This window comes from Macaca thibetana, chromosome 8, assembly GCF_024542745.1.
Source record: "Macaca thibetana thibetana isolate TM-01 chromosome 8, ASM2454274v1, whole genome shotgun sequence".
NCBI classification, from domain to species: Eukaryota; Metazoa; Chordata; class Mammalia; order Primates; family Cercopithecidae; genus Macaca; species Macaca thibetana.
Window position 1 is genome coordinate 115,370,909 of NC_065585.1, and position 13,400 is coordinate 115,384,308.

Here is a 13,400-nt window from a genome sequence, read left to right on the forward strand (position 1 = left end):
TCAGTGATTTCTGTCATCGACCATTCAGACATTTTCCTCATTTCTCACCATCACTGTGCGATCCATTGGCCTTGTACGATTCTTGGCCAATGGCCATATTAATTTTCTACTTGAAAGGACACAAATAGAATAGTGCTTATGATGAAGGTAGTCAGAGGAGCTTGGGGAATAGTTGGTCATCTTGCTGCATAGCAATTAGCTTGGCAAACTGAAAGAGTCACACGATTGGATCTGATACCTAGCCAAAATTGCCAGAAGAAAAAAACTCATTCTGTTGGGGGTGTTAAATGGCTTTTTAAATAGTGACTATCACAGTTATATTTGCCCTTTTGGAAATGGTACAGGCAGTGTGACATCAGAGATCTCCGTTTCCATGGTGATTATTAGTGATGGCATTTCAGATGTTGTGGTTAGCTTCTCTAGTATAATTCCTTGTACTTTACATCGTAAGAGAGGAGACACAAAAACTGCTCATGTTAACATTTTTAAAGGAAAGAATACTGATCATCCAAGTAGATAAACATCATGGTTTCTGAGTAAATATAATTTGTTAACCTTGAACAGATGTGTGTTGACAGAAGATATAGGGGTTAAGCTGGCAAATGATATCACTTGGAATTAATAGGGACTAATTAATTGCTTAGATATTTGGCAGCAATTAGCTGTTATTTTTTGCCTACACATTATTTTATAAACTGGTGGTTCTCATAACACTGATTTGTCCATTTTAATATGTAAAAAAAGAATATTTTCTTACTGTGAAGTAATTATTCTTAGTTACGAACTAATCTGCAGTCTAAGTAAGGAGAAAACTTATCTTCCTCTGCAGTCAAAGACAATCAATGAGGGGAAGGTGGGTGAGTTTCCTACAGCCCAACACGAACATTCACACAGGGCAGGGTGACATTTCACACGTCTTCTTTTTTCATATGTCTCTTCATTTCATACGTGACCCCTCAACACACGGTGATTTTGATGCTGATGAAACTGAACATTTCATTTTTACTTTAATTTTCACATTTAGAGTTGATGGTTCACTTTAAAACACAGTTCACTAAGAAAAAAACAGAATAAACCTAAAGGCCTCTCTTTCAAGAAATTGCTTTGTTTGATTTTGATACACGAGAAAGTTTTCCATTTTCTCATGTAGCCATAAAGGTAGTCATCTTTTTAAAAAGATAATCTGCTATAAAATACACAGTGTATACCTATAAACAAAGTCTATTGAAGTAGCACAGATAAAAAACCAATTTGTTTTTAAATACAGAAAAAAGAATACCCAGAGTCTTTCTATAGTGACTCAAATCAGATCTACTGTGTAGCTCATAATATTGTTTAGAGGCTGAATCCAAGATTATAAACCCAAGTTACAGAGAAAATCTGCTGGCAAGATGAAGGGAAGTCATAATGAATCAAAATGCAATTAAAAAAAATTCTACCTAAATGCGTTACTCTTACACAAGAATAACCAAAATGATAAATGATTCTGTCTTTCCCTTACTCTAGCTTACTATTTATGCCAGGACAGAACATCTAGGCCACCACTGTGTACAACTTATACAAAAGCCTACATACCTGGAACAAGGATGGATTTACAAACTGAGGACAAGGTTGGGAAAAAAGTAAACACTTAGGTCAAACAGTATTGCCAGTTGTGACCTAAGTTAATAGGCATTCACAAAGCCTAGGATTAATTACCTATGGGAAACTATCAACATCTTTATCAGCAAACACCCAACTTACAATGAGACTGATATCTATTACTGATGAAATTAGAGTCTCTTAATATGGCACAGAAAAGGTCCTACCTACAATTTAATCAGGAAAACATAATTGGTCATGTTGAGAACTAAAGAAGATACTAAGGGGTAGAATTCTAGAGTCAGAACTGTAAAAGATAACCACATCCATTTTTTTAAAATAAGGAAATAAAGGCCCATGGAGAGCAAGTAAAATTATCCTAGATCACAAGAAGAGCTACTGGCAAAGCAGGAATGGAATCCTGGCCACCTGTCCTCCCCACCCCCATCCCCCCACCCAAATCAGTGCCTCTTCTCAGCTAATCCAATGAGGTAACATTGACAAAATGCAGCCCACAGACACCAGCACTATCATAAAGAGATTTTCATTCTAAGGATTAATTTATGGAGAATAACTGACTATTTACAAAAAACTAAAACACATGTACACACAACACTGTACTCATATCAGAGAAACCAAAGTCAAAATGCAAAAACCGGAAAAACACAACATTAAAAGCATGATATAATAACAAGCTCTTCACATCTGCCCTCCTTGAAGTTCTGAATAATGGACTAACTTCTCCAGCATCTGATTCAGAAACTTACACAGAACAGTAATAGATTACTCAATTGGAGAAATAAAAATGCATCATCCAGACAGCAAGTGTTCTTAGTTCTTTCATTTGAAGGGTGACCAGTGCTTAAGTCAAACAGAAAGTCCAGGCTTACATAGTTTTCCCTATAGAGAGCAATGGTGGGGCTTCCAGGCAGGGTGACAGGAAGTAATGCTTATGGCATCCTTCCTCCTGAACTCACTAGAGTCCCAAGAAGGCATTCCAGAACTGTTCCTACAGAAACCCACTGGCCAAAAGAAACCCCTTGTATAGAAATGAAGTAGATCGATCATACCAGCCAACAAGAGAAAGGTTCTTCCCTGTTAATTTGAGCAAGTCTCTTCTTGTTATTTGAGAAACTCTACATGCAGATGATCTGAAATTGAGCTATTATTTAGACTATGATAAAAAGCTAGGGAGATAGATATGCCAGAAAGAGGACAGATGCCGATTTCCACTTAGAAAATGGAAATCACCCTGCTCATAAAAAGCAGAAACTGAGGCTCTTATGAACAATTGGATATGACCTCAGGCAAGTCAGGGGTCCTCTCTGCATGCAACATTGTAAAAAGACACAGATGTCATGAAGGCAGATGAAATAATGCAGAGCAGTGATAGAATATGCCTGCTCTTCAGTTTTAACGTTGATTAGGTTCCCACAGACACCAGAAAGTTGCATGACTATTATCAGACTCCAGGAGTGCAGCACTGCCAGAATCGCAGAGCGTTATGATTATCTCAGTGACTGAAAAGAGAATACACTTGAAAGAGAATACTAAAGCCTTGCTTGTGTATAAAGTGTGGTCTGAAGACGGCGTAGGTATCACCTGGGAGCACAGGCCCCACCCAGGCCCACTGAGTCAGAGTCTGCATTTTAGCAAGATCTCCAGGTGATTTGTAAGCACACTGAAGTTTAAGCACTTTACTAGAACACTGACAGTGCTCTGACAAAAGGGGCCATGGAAATTTCAGGTGTTATCAACTCTACACAGATGCATGTGCAGAGGGGTTCCAAGTCAGTCTGGCCCTTGCCTGCTACATCTGATCAACCACAGGTTAAACAGTTGAGAAGTAAACCTTTTTTTATTACAGGTAACAGTACCAATCAAGTGAGCCTGGTTTAGTTACCTCTTCTTTCTGTGAAAGATAACAGAAAATAAATAAATAAATAAATAAATAAAGCTGGACATGTTAAAAAAAAAAAAAAAAAAAGCTTTTAGGAATCTGTCTGGATAATGCCAAAAACCTCAACCACACTAAATGATTATAAGTGAGCCTGAGTTACTACATTTTCATAATTAAAATCATTAAAACCCGAGCATGGGTATTGATTTACTGATTGGCAATGACTTATTATTATTTTTTAAAAAAAACCTCATTTCAACTTTCATTTTCAGAAGAGATGATGTTCTCAGAAGGCGTATTTGAGCTTTAGGAACGTTGTAGTATTCGAGTGGGAAAACAAACATGCTGGGTGAAAAATAACCTACATTTTGATCATGGCTCTTACCCTGTTAGCTTCTACTGGGAACAGTGATTTCTGTAAGGGTTCACTACGGAACAGCAGATGTGAAAGGGGTCTACGTCATTTCTTGCTCCACTCACACACGCTGTACTGGGTTTTCCTTTTCATGCCCACTTCCCCAGTGACCTGCTGTCCTAGATAAGAAATGGGGAAGCTCCTGATGGGGTTCAGAACACACTACCCCAAAAGACGGTGCCTTGGCATACTGAGTATCTTAAGGTGAAGGAATCAGAAAATGGCGTATGCAGGAAGGACCCTCTGGCTTTCCCCTTTCTTCTCCCGACACAGGTCATGAGATGCTTATGAGGGAGGTGCCCTCATACCACCTGGAGCAAACAAACATCTTCACCGCTGAAGGCAGCGGGGGTACCTTGAGGAATCTAAATGTACAGGCCTTGCTAAACATCCCCATTTCTCACCCTTAGCTCTTACTCCTGTGTCCTGTCATATTTTTTCATGACTTCGCACTCGTATAAAAACACTCAGGTTCAGCCATTTCTTAGGGTCTTTATTTCCTTATGAAGGCTTTCCTGTTCCATAAAATTTATATGCAATAAATGTGTATGCTTTTCCCCTGTTAATCTGCCTTTGTCAGTTTAATTTTCAGACCCAGCCAGGGACCCTAAGAGGGCTGGGGAAAATTTTTTTACTCCCAAACAGGGGAAAGCTGTTCCCCAGGATCGAAGTTACTGAGAAGAAAATTGAAAGAGCAAGAATTTGGCCTTTAAACAGCTTGTACTGGCAACTGAGGTTCTATTTTAATTTCTGAACAATAGTGATAATCTCCACAATAGTGAAAAACACTCAAATTCCATTTCCTTAGATAGAGTAACTAGGCACAGCACAGGGAGGAGGCAACCATGCTGACCAGTGTGACAGAGTGCAGAAGAGGGGTTATGGGTCACAGGTCCTGACTCTCAGAGTGCTCGGAAAGCTCTATTCCACTAAACTGCTTTTGTAAATTTTGTTTGAGCACAAGTCCTTCGCCAGTCAGCTCAGCTCAATTTTGAATGTAATAACCATCAACAGGGGCAAGAGGGTACCAACATAGTTTTCACTGTGGTGCCAAGTTCAAAATGGGAAGGAATCATGAACTTCACCCTCCCCCAGTTACCTGATATCACAGCGATTTTCCCAGATCCATGTTCTTCTCTAGCTATTCTTTCTGCTTCCTCCATCAGCAGCATGCCAAATCCCTGCACAGAGCAACAAAGAGGAGTGGGAATTAAAAAGGAAGGCAGTTCATTAAGAGGGGTCCATGAAACAAGAAGGCTATATACTTCAGTAGTTGCTAAAATCTGTTAAAATAAGAGTGAAAAAGCCCACTTATGGGAGTAAGGAATAAGAAACCATTCACTCATACCAAAGGTATACTGTAGTAGACAATTGAAAAAGGTGTAACTTTTGAACAAGAGCTACCAAAAGGCATTTTGTGAATGATGTAATCTATTCACAGGAAGACAGTAATTCCCTCTCAAATTCTGTCTCTTTTTAGGTAAGTTCTAGGCAATCTCTAAATGATGGAAGTCTGGGGCAATATGTCTTTAATTTCTTAGTCACCTTTCTACTTTTTTTTTTTAAGATGGAATCTCCCGCTGTTGTCCAGCCTGGAGTGCAGTGGCTCACTGCACTGGGCAAGATCACTCTGACTCAATCTTGGCTTACTGCAACCTCCGCCTCCCAGGTTCAAGCGATTCTCCTGCCTCAGCCTCCCGAGTAGCTGCGACTACAGGCACGTGCCACCATGCCCAGCTAATTTTTGTATTTTTAGTAGAGACGGGGTTTCACCATGTTGGCCAGACTGGTCTTGAACTTGACCTCAGGTGATCCACCTGCCTCAGCCTCCCAAAGTACTGGAATTACAGGTGTGAGCCACCACTCCCGGCCACCTCTCTACTTTCTAAGAGTTGAGAAACCAGGCAAAATTCTTAAATCATCAATTTTGGAGCTTATATCATATCCACCATTAGATTTTAACACATTTTCTGGAAATTTTAAGAACTGAGTTATTAAGGTAGGTTGTCTGGGGTTAGAATAGGGTTCCCCTATGTATAATATGGCTTAACCTTAGGAAGTGTTTCATAAGTGCTTTCCCATCACCATCTAACCTGATTCCACAATAAGTTGACCCATATGAGACTGCCAGTATTAGACAATTTCTTACTTTCAAAAATACTAACTGCAGGCCGGGCACAGTAGCTCATGCCTGTAATCTCAGCACTTTGGGAGGTCAAAGTGGGTGGATCCCCTGAGGTCAGGAGTTCAAGACCAGCCTGGCCAACATGGTGAAACCCCGTCTCTACTAAAAATATAAAAATTAGTCAGGTATGGTGGTGCACACCTGTAATCGCAGCTACTAGGGAGGCTGAGGCAGGAGAATCACTTGAACCAGGGAGGCGGAGGTTGCAGTGAGCCAAGATCATGCCACTGCACTCCAGCATGGCTGACAAAGTGAGACTCTATCTCAAAAAAATACCAATTCCATGTGGTTCAATTTGTTATGTTCCAACTGACTGAATCTCAGTTTGTCCTTTCCTCCCAAAAGGATACAATCTGGGGAGAAAACATCTCTGAACAACTAAAACACTGGCTCGTCTGTTTCTATGCTTTTCTTTCCCCTCTCCTCCTCCTCTGGCTCTTCCTCCTCTCTTCACCCCATTCCTTTTCTCTTTTCCTACTTAGGCAGTTTCTTACAAGCCAAATAGAAATGGAATACAGGATACCTGATGCTGAAATTTGGTAGGATCCCGGCTGCTCACAGGGACCACACTTCCATACACATGCAGCTCTCGTACTATGGAGACACCTCCACCCAATTCGAAACGGAAAGTTTCTTCTGAACACTTGCGTAATCGTAGGAGGCCAATCAAAATGTCTTGATCTGGGTCTTCGTATGACAAGAATGTTTCCCAGCCACCATTTGCAACATAATCTCTCCTTACCAGTTCAACCTGTTTAGTAAAAAGCCACAAAAAATATTATTCAAAATTAAAGAACCAAATTCATTTTTGTAATTGTATGTATTTATTTAGGTTAATATCTAGTTAGGGATAAGGAATGAATAATCACTAATTACATTTCTTTTTACTTGTCTACTCTCAAATAGCACCAAGATTAAAGTTCATACCTTGTTCATGGACTATTATAAAAGGAAAACAACTGTATAATTTCGCAAATACTTGAACTTCATTAACCTTGAGACTCTTACAGAGATCCAGCTCAGTAAAGGCTTCCACGCATTTGACTCCCCATGAAGAGTCTCTAATGTAAAATTTCAAAATCCGTCACATGCGTAGCTCTCAGGAGCACCCCTTTGTCTCAGAACTGTCAGGTGCTCAATGGTTTGGGTTTCACCTTCTAATCTTATCGCCTCCACTGAAACCTACCTTTGGGGAAGAAAAATGTGATGCTGGTCACTGGCACCGTGATGAAATTTCAAGGAAGTATGGCCTCCCACAGGGCACTTAAAATATTATGCATAATTTATGGGATAAAAATGTTAAAGAAAATTCAATCACGGAGGGTAGCTTTTGGGGGGAAGCTTTGTGGTAGCAGTCTGCACAGGCTTTTGGCTCTTCAGCTCATTGTACAAATGGCTCTTGTACTTTTCCTAAATAGAAGCCATATGTAACAATATGCATGCACAGAGAAAAGTATACACATGGACATGGCCACATGCAGAAACACTCGGTAGATGAGCAGATTGTACCCAGAGCAAGGTGAACAATTCAGACTAACACATATTCCTTCTCAACAATGTTTGCTAAATAACTGAACTGCACAAGAATTTGGCAAATTGTGTTGGGTCTGCTTTTTCTCTCAAAAGGTCCTACATGTGAAAAATGTCAATTAACTAATTCATGCTGAGAACAGAAACATCAATGCAGAGATCATCTATTCCAGCCTTTCACAAATGGGGCTCCACAAGAGAATCAAATCCTACAGAAAAGTTGGCATACAGTTAGACATTATACAAGTATAAGAGAGAAGTTAATTCATTACATACCATGAATGCCTTAAGGCATTATGCTTAATTTTTGTGGAGCCTGTGGATAAGGGCTGATCTATTCATTTGCTTATCACCATTGGGCAACAGCTGAATAGTTACACACAAAGAGAGAAGCAGATCATACTACATTCTTCCCAAATGTAGCTTGTAGTCACAGGGGACTATTTACAATTGAATTAATCAAAATTAAATAAAATTAAAAATTTAGTTTCTCATTTGTACAAGCCACATTTCAAGGGCTCAACAGTCATCACCATATGGGATATTGGATAGCCCAGATCATAGAACATTTCCAACACTGCAGAAAGTTCCATTGAACAGTGCTAATCTAGAATGAGGTTCAGACTTCGTTTTCCTAACCTGCCTCTTCTAGAATTCTCCTATTTGGCTTTCATGGTTTGACACCGGTATCTAATCCTTGATTAGTCTCTGCTCTTAGTTATTCACTTCTGGGGCTCTGTCCTTGGTTAAGAACATGTGGGCGCAGGGTTGGCAAAGATCTAAGGACAGTACCTAGGCCCTCTGCGACATGAAGAGACTAACCTGGTATGGCCGTACTTTGTGATGAATTTCTTGGATTCCAACTTCTCTGGTTCTCACATCTCGACACTGTCAAGAAAAGTGGCGGGGCAGGGGGAGGGCACAAATATAAAACTGGTAACTCATTCAATCTTTATTTTTATTTAAACCTCTCCACCAAACCCTGGGCTCGAAATTAAGTTTGTACATAACTTATAATGAGATAAAAGAGCTGAATTTCAAAATAAAACCACCTTTAATCAATCTGAGGATAGGGGAAACCAGAGTAGGAATGTATGAAGTAGTACAGTATTGCTTTTAAAATAAATTTAGAATTCAAAAAAGATCAGTATACAATATAATCTTAGCAGTAAAGAATGTAAGTCATAAGAGTAAGAAACAGGTTTGCCTGGGGGATATAACTATCTGAAAGTACAATCCAGAAGTATGTATATAAAGAGTAAAAAGTAAATTCCTAAATGTTTAAAACCTTCTCCATTTTATGGCAGTTAACATTTTTAGCATCACCGTATTTGTATCATTTTAGGAATATCCAAAAAGTACATGTTGAAGATGGCTTTTTTTTTTTTTTTTGTAAGAAGGGCGCTGTGGAAGAAAGGCAGGGAAAGAAGAAGAAAGGGAAGGAGGGAGGGAGAGACGGAGGGAAGGAAGGAATGAAGGAAGGAAGGAAGGGAGGGAGGGAGAAGGAACCTAGAGTCGTGTATTACATACTCTGAAGCACAATCACAAATGGCTCTTTGAATATCTGAGGAGGCATGGAGCTGCCTACAGACAATGCCAATGCAATGCCTGGTCTGCATGGCCAAGCATCTGTGATGTGGCTCTCACTTCTATTCTACGACCCACAGTGCATGCTACGCTACCAGACATTTACAATTACACAGTCCTTTTCATTATTATAAATCCTTGTAATTATTCAATTATATATCCTATGGTGTATTTCCCCCTTACAGAACAAACCATAAACATTTTCTTCCAGTGAGAAAAGATCACTGTGGGAAATTTGATGATGTCACGTAAGCTTTTCTACTAATAGTATATTTATGAAGGACTGCTATACATGTATATAATTCCAAGAGAAAAATAAGAGCTCATTATTCAGTTGTAGAAAATTAAAGCTACTTCCACAACCCAGGAACTAGCTCAAGATAATACTTTGCTGATGTGGAGTCCACGAATTCCAGTAAACAAAAACTGTATAGCAGACGAAGATGATCGATCTCTATAATTATTAATCTACTGAATGTAGCTGCTGTCCTTTCACTACAGTAGTTCTATATAGTAGCTAGCATGGGAATGTATTACTGTTCCATGTTCTTAATGAACACCTGCGTGCTGTTTCTTTATTTTTTTTTGGCATGCTTTTTTAAAGGCAGAGTTTGGTGTGTGCTTATTTTCTGCTCAAGATGTTGCCTCTAGGAACTAGATATATTTTGGCTATGACTGAATTCCAGCCTTTGGACTCAATCCTAGCTTACTTTAACAGAGGCTAACAAGGCTTATGAGGGGTGAGGGTTAAAGAAGATGGATGGACAACGAGATTGTTGGGATAACCAGGCCAGGTCAGTCATCTTGACCTTCTTGAAGGTCAGTGGCCTTCTTGGAGGCGAGAAGAGATGGAGAACATGAACAGCTGGAGTCTGGGAGGCAAAGCAGGCACACAATTTTGTTTGGTGCCATTAATTACTATAAATGCATTTGCTATTTTTCTGGAACATAAAATTCTTCACTTTTTTTTTTTTTGGTAGAATATGCCAATAATGTTCACAAACTCTCCCTTGAACAATCTGAAAAATTTTCTCCATAATAATTTGAGTGAAATGGCTTAGGTAAGTCCACAAACACCATAGGCAATCCTTGGAATAATGTCTTTCAAAGTGTGGCCCACATCTGAACTGTGCATGAGAACCATGCACCTAGTGCTGGATAACAGATTGGTCCCATCCCAACCTACTGATCCAGAATCTCTGAAGGCAGAGCCCAGGAGTCGGCCCTTGGTCTCAACACCACTCCTGGTTTATTGCTTTAGCAGCTCTAAGAAGTTCCTGAGTACTGGAGTTTCAAACCTTCCTGTGACTTAAGAATTTCCCACAGAGACTGTTAAGTTGCAGGTTCTTGGGCTCTTTTTACATCCTGGGCCAGCACAGAGGGGATGCTTAGTAAATACCTGTGACCAAAGAAGGGATTTCAATGGCCAGAGGGATGGGAGACTGGTATATGTGGGGCAATAGCAGTTTTGGCAATTATTTCATGCCCATAATCCTTGTCTTTTCAAATGATTATACTTTCTTCTCAGGAATCACATCTTTTTCTTCAGTCTATAACTGAATTCCTAATACTTCAAAAGAAAAACTGTTTTTAAAAACTGGAATGGAGCACGCAGTTGGCAATCTGAGCAGGCAGAAGAGAGCAGAAGGGAATGAAGGAACAGGAGGCAGCCTCTGCACCACTGGCTTCAGCTCCGACATGGTCCAGTGACTATGCCTTCAACATCTGGGGACTTTCTGACCTGACCCGCATGTCTGGTTTTAGGGGTGATAGCAGCAAAGTCGTCTGCGTTTCAGATTCCTCTTTTTCTCAACAGCTGTGGCCTGACCACCATATTTGCTCTTACCTGTATTCCGAGGTCTTTCATTCTTGCAAGTGCCAGCTCTCTCAGGTTACCATGCTCTACTCCTGAGCTGACTAAAGGCATTGGAATATCCCTGTACACAGGAGAAAAACATAAGCTGTTGCAAAATAGAAATCATTCTCCACAGCAGTAAGGCAAGGATATTAAAAAAATAAAAAAGAACAAAAACAAAAAAGCAAGAAACTTATGAATCTGACCAGGAAATCAGAGGCAACGCCTCCGAACAAGGAGCTTCTCTACGCCTCAGCCTTCTCATCAAGGAAATTATGATTTCCCCTGACCTTCAGGGTTTCTGTGAAAGGCACCTGATTGAAATCACTTTATAAGACTACAGAGTGCTAAACAAATGTCTGAATGCCCAATAACCATTTGTAAAGATTTTTTGAGTAAAGAGACATTTGTACCAAATAAATCAAGACAAATTTTTTCCTTTATGAAATTTGTTCAACAATGTAGCTTACACTTTCCCACACAGCTGCTGAATGACAAGTAACTGGGATGCTCAAAAGCCTGCCTTAGCCAACAACTGGTCTCAAAGAAGAAATCTTTTTTCCTTGTTTCTCAAAAATCTAAGTTAAAAGTGACTATGTATTAGAGGAATAACAGCTTGCCTAAAGATAGGAGGAAATAAAATTTGTTTCCTGGCATTAATACAGCATAAAGTGCCAGGCATCAAGGAAACTTCCATCAAGAGCTGAAGTTATGAGTTCCATTTTAGTTGCTCCAACACTCTCCTCTAGACAAAAATCAGTATCTAAAGATAAAACAGTTAACAAAATCTGAAGTAAGAATATGCTCCGCACATCTGCTTCCTATTCAAAGACAAGTCTCTAATTTGTTTTGTCTCCTATGTGGTTGATCAGAGGAAAGATGTGGAGAATATGCCAATTATTTTTTCTTCTCAGTCTGCTTTTGAATCAACTTGAGTCTTTTCCTCCTCTTTTCACTTATCCCTTCAAATGTTAAATGCAATTAGCTAATTCATCCATTTGATTTTAATAAGATATTCCTCCAGCAAAAGTATCAAAAGCCAATCAATTAGCTTTAAAAGCTATACAAATAAGTCTGTTAGGCTCTGGAAGCCAGGAGAGTTGCCATAAATATAAATCAAAGATAAGTCAAAATTCTTTAAGGCAAAGACACACTGGAGGGTTCAAAGTGAGAGTGACATAAAATGTATATATTACAGTGACCAGAGTTTGCATATATGGCTTACTTACAGTTTTTGGTCAAATAAATTTCTATCTTTGGAACTATAATTTTCTTAAAACCAAATACATTTTAAAATTAGTAATCAGGTGACGCTAAATGAAGGCTATTAAAGGAAAAAATATGGTTGATTTTGGCAAGGAACGTATGTATATTTTAAAAATTTTACTGTTTCAGATTGTACAAGCCAAACATAAAGTCTTCCAAATGCCCTTTTTTACCCTAAAACAATTTATAAAGAACTCACAAATATATAAATTATTAGATATATGGCTATACATTATATATATACACATATAAGAAATACATAAAACTTAAAATTTAAAACATTATCATACATGGCACAAAATTAATCTGATAAAGTCACTGGCAACCAGTGTTAGTGCCCATTACATGACAAATACATTTAATTCTTGTTATCCATGATAGTTATGCTGTTGTGAATACTGAATTAGTGAATACTAAAGCATTGTCCACAGGGGATATACAGGGTTAGGTTCCTGTGAGCCCCTAAAACATCTTCAACTGATCAATGCATAACATGGTTTAATGCACGTTTCTGTTTAAAGGCACCTTATTTAACATATAGCTGATTCATTAACATTAAACTCATGGCCACAGCACTATAACTCATGGACAGCGCCATAACTCAAAGCAGCTTAACACATGCAATTTGTTTAAGGCACACAACAGCCTTCTTGCATTTAGGAACATGAGATAGCATCTCAGGACTACACCTGGGGCAGTGCTCCTCTCTATGTCCTTAGTTAATTAAGAAGAAAATGAATGAAGAGGTGTGGGATACCATGGATGGCTGGACATGGGAAGAGAGCAGAGGCCTAAGGTAGGGCCTCTGTGGGTTGAAGGATGACTGTATGCAGAAAACTGATCACTGAGAAGTTAATTACCCAATGCACCAAAAACCAATTAAAAAATCTCAAACCCTTAAAAGAAGCATCGATTAAACTCTCATCAGCTCTGTTACCGTAGGTAGAAAACATGGTTTTAAAGAGTCTCCTTTGTAGAACGGACTCAGAGGAGATAATCCAGGACAACGATGTGTAAGAGACTTGCCCATGGAGTCTACCCAGCCCACAGAAGGGGCTGCAGAACCCATCTCTCAACCAAC

The 13,400-nt window shown here is 39.2% G+C and overlaps 2 protein-coding genes across 2 annotated transcripts in view; one reads left to right on the top strand and one right to left on the bottom strand.

Annotated features, from left to right (window-relative positions):
- CCDC25 (coiled-coil domain containing 25) overlaps window positions 1-13,400 on the top strand; it is a 614,024-nt gene that overhangs the window by 176,221 nt on the left and 424,403 nt on the right. The window lies entirely within an intron of this gene.
- ELP3 (elongator acetyltransferase complex subunit 3) overlaps window positions 1-13,400 on the bottom strand; it is a 104,825-nt gene that overhangs the window by 24,367 nt on the left and 67,058 nt on the right. The window contains exons 11-14 of the mRNA XM_050802491.1: window positions 11,045-11,135; window positions 8,434-8,499; window positions 6,605-6,832; window positions 4,996-5,077 (exon numbers count right to left, since the gene is read on the bottom strand). Of these exons, the coding sequence (XP_050658448.1) occupies window positions 4,996-5,077; window positions 6,605-6,832; window positions 8,434-8,499; window positions 11,045-11,135 (467 nt within the window). The remainder of the gene's footprint in view (window positions 1-4,995; window positions 5,078-6,604; window positions 6,833-8,433; window positions 8,500-11,044; window positions 11,136-13,400) is intronic.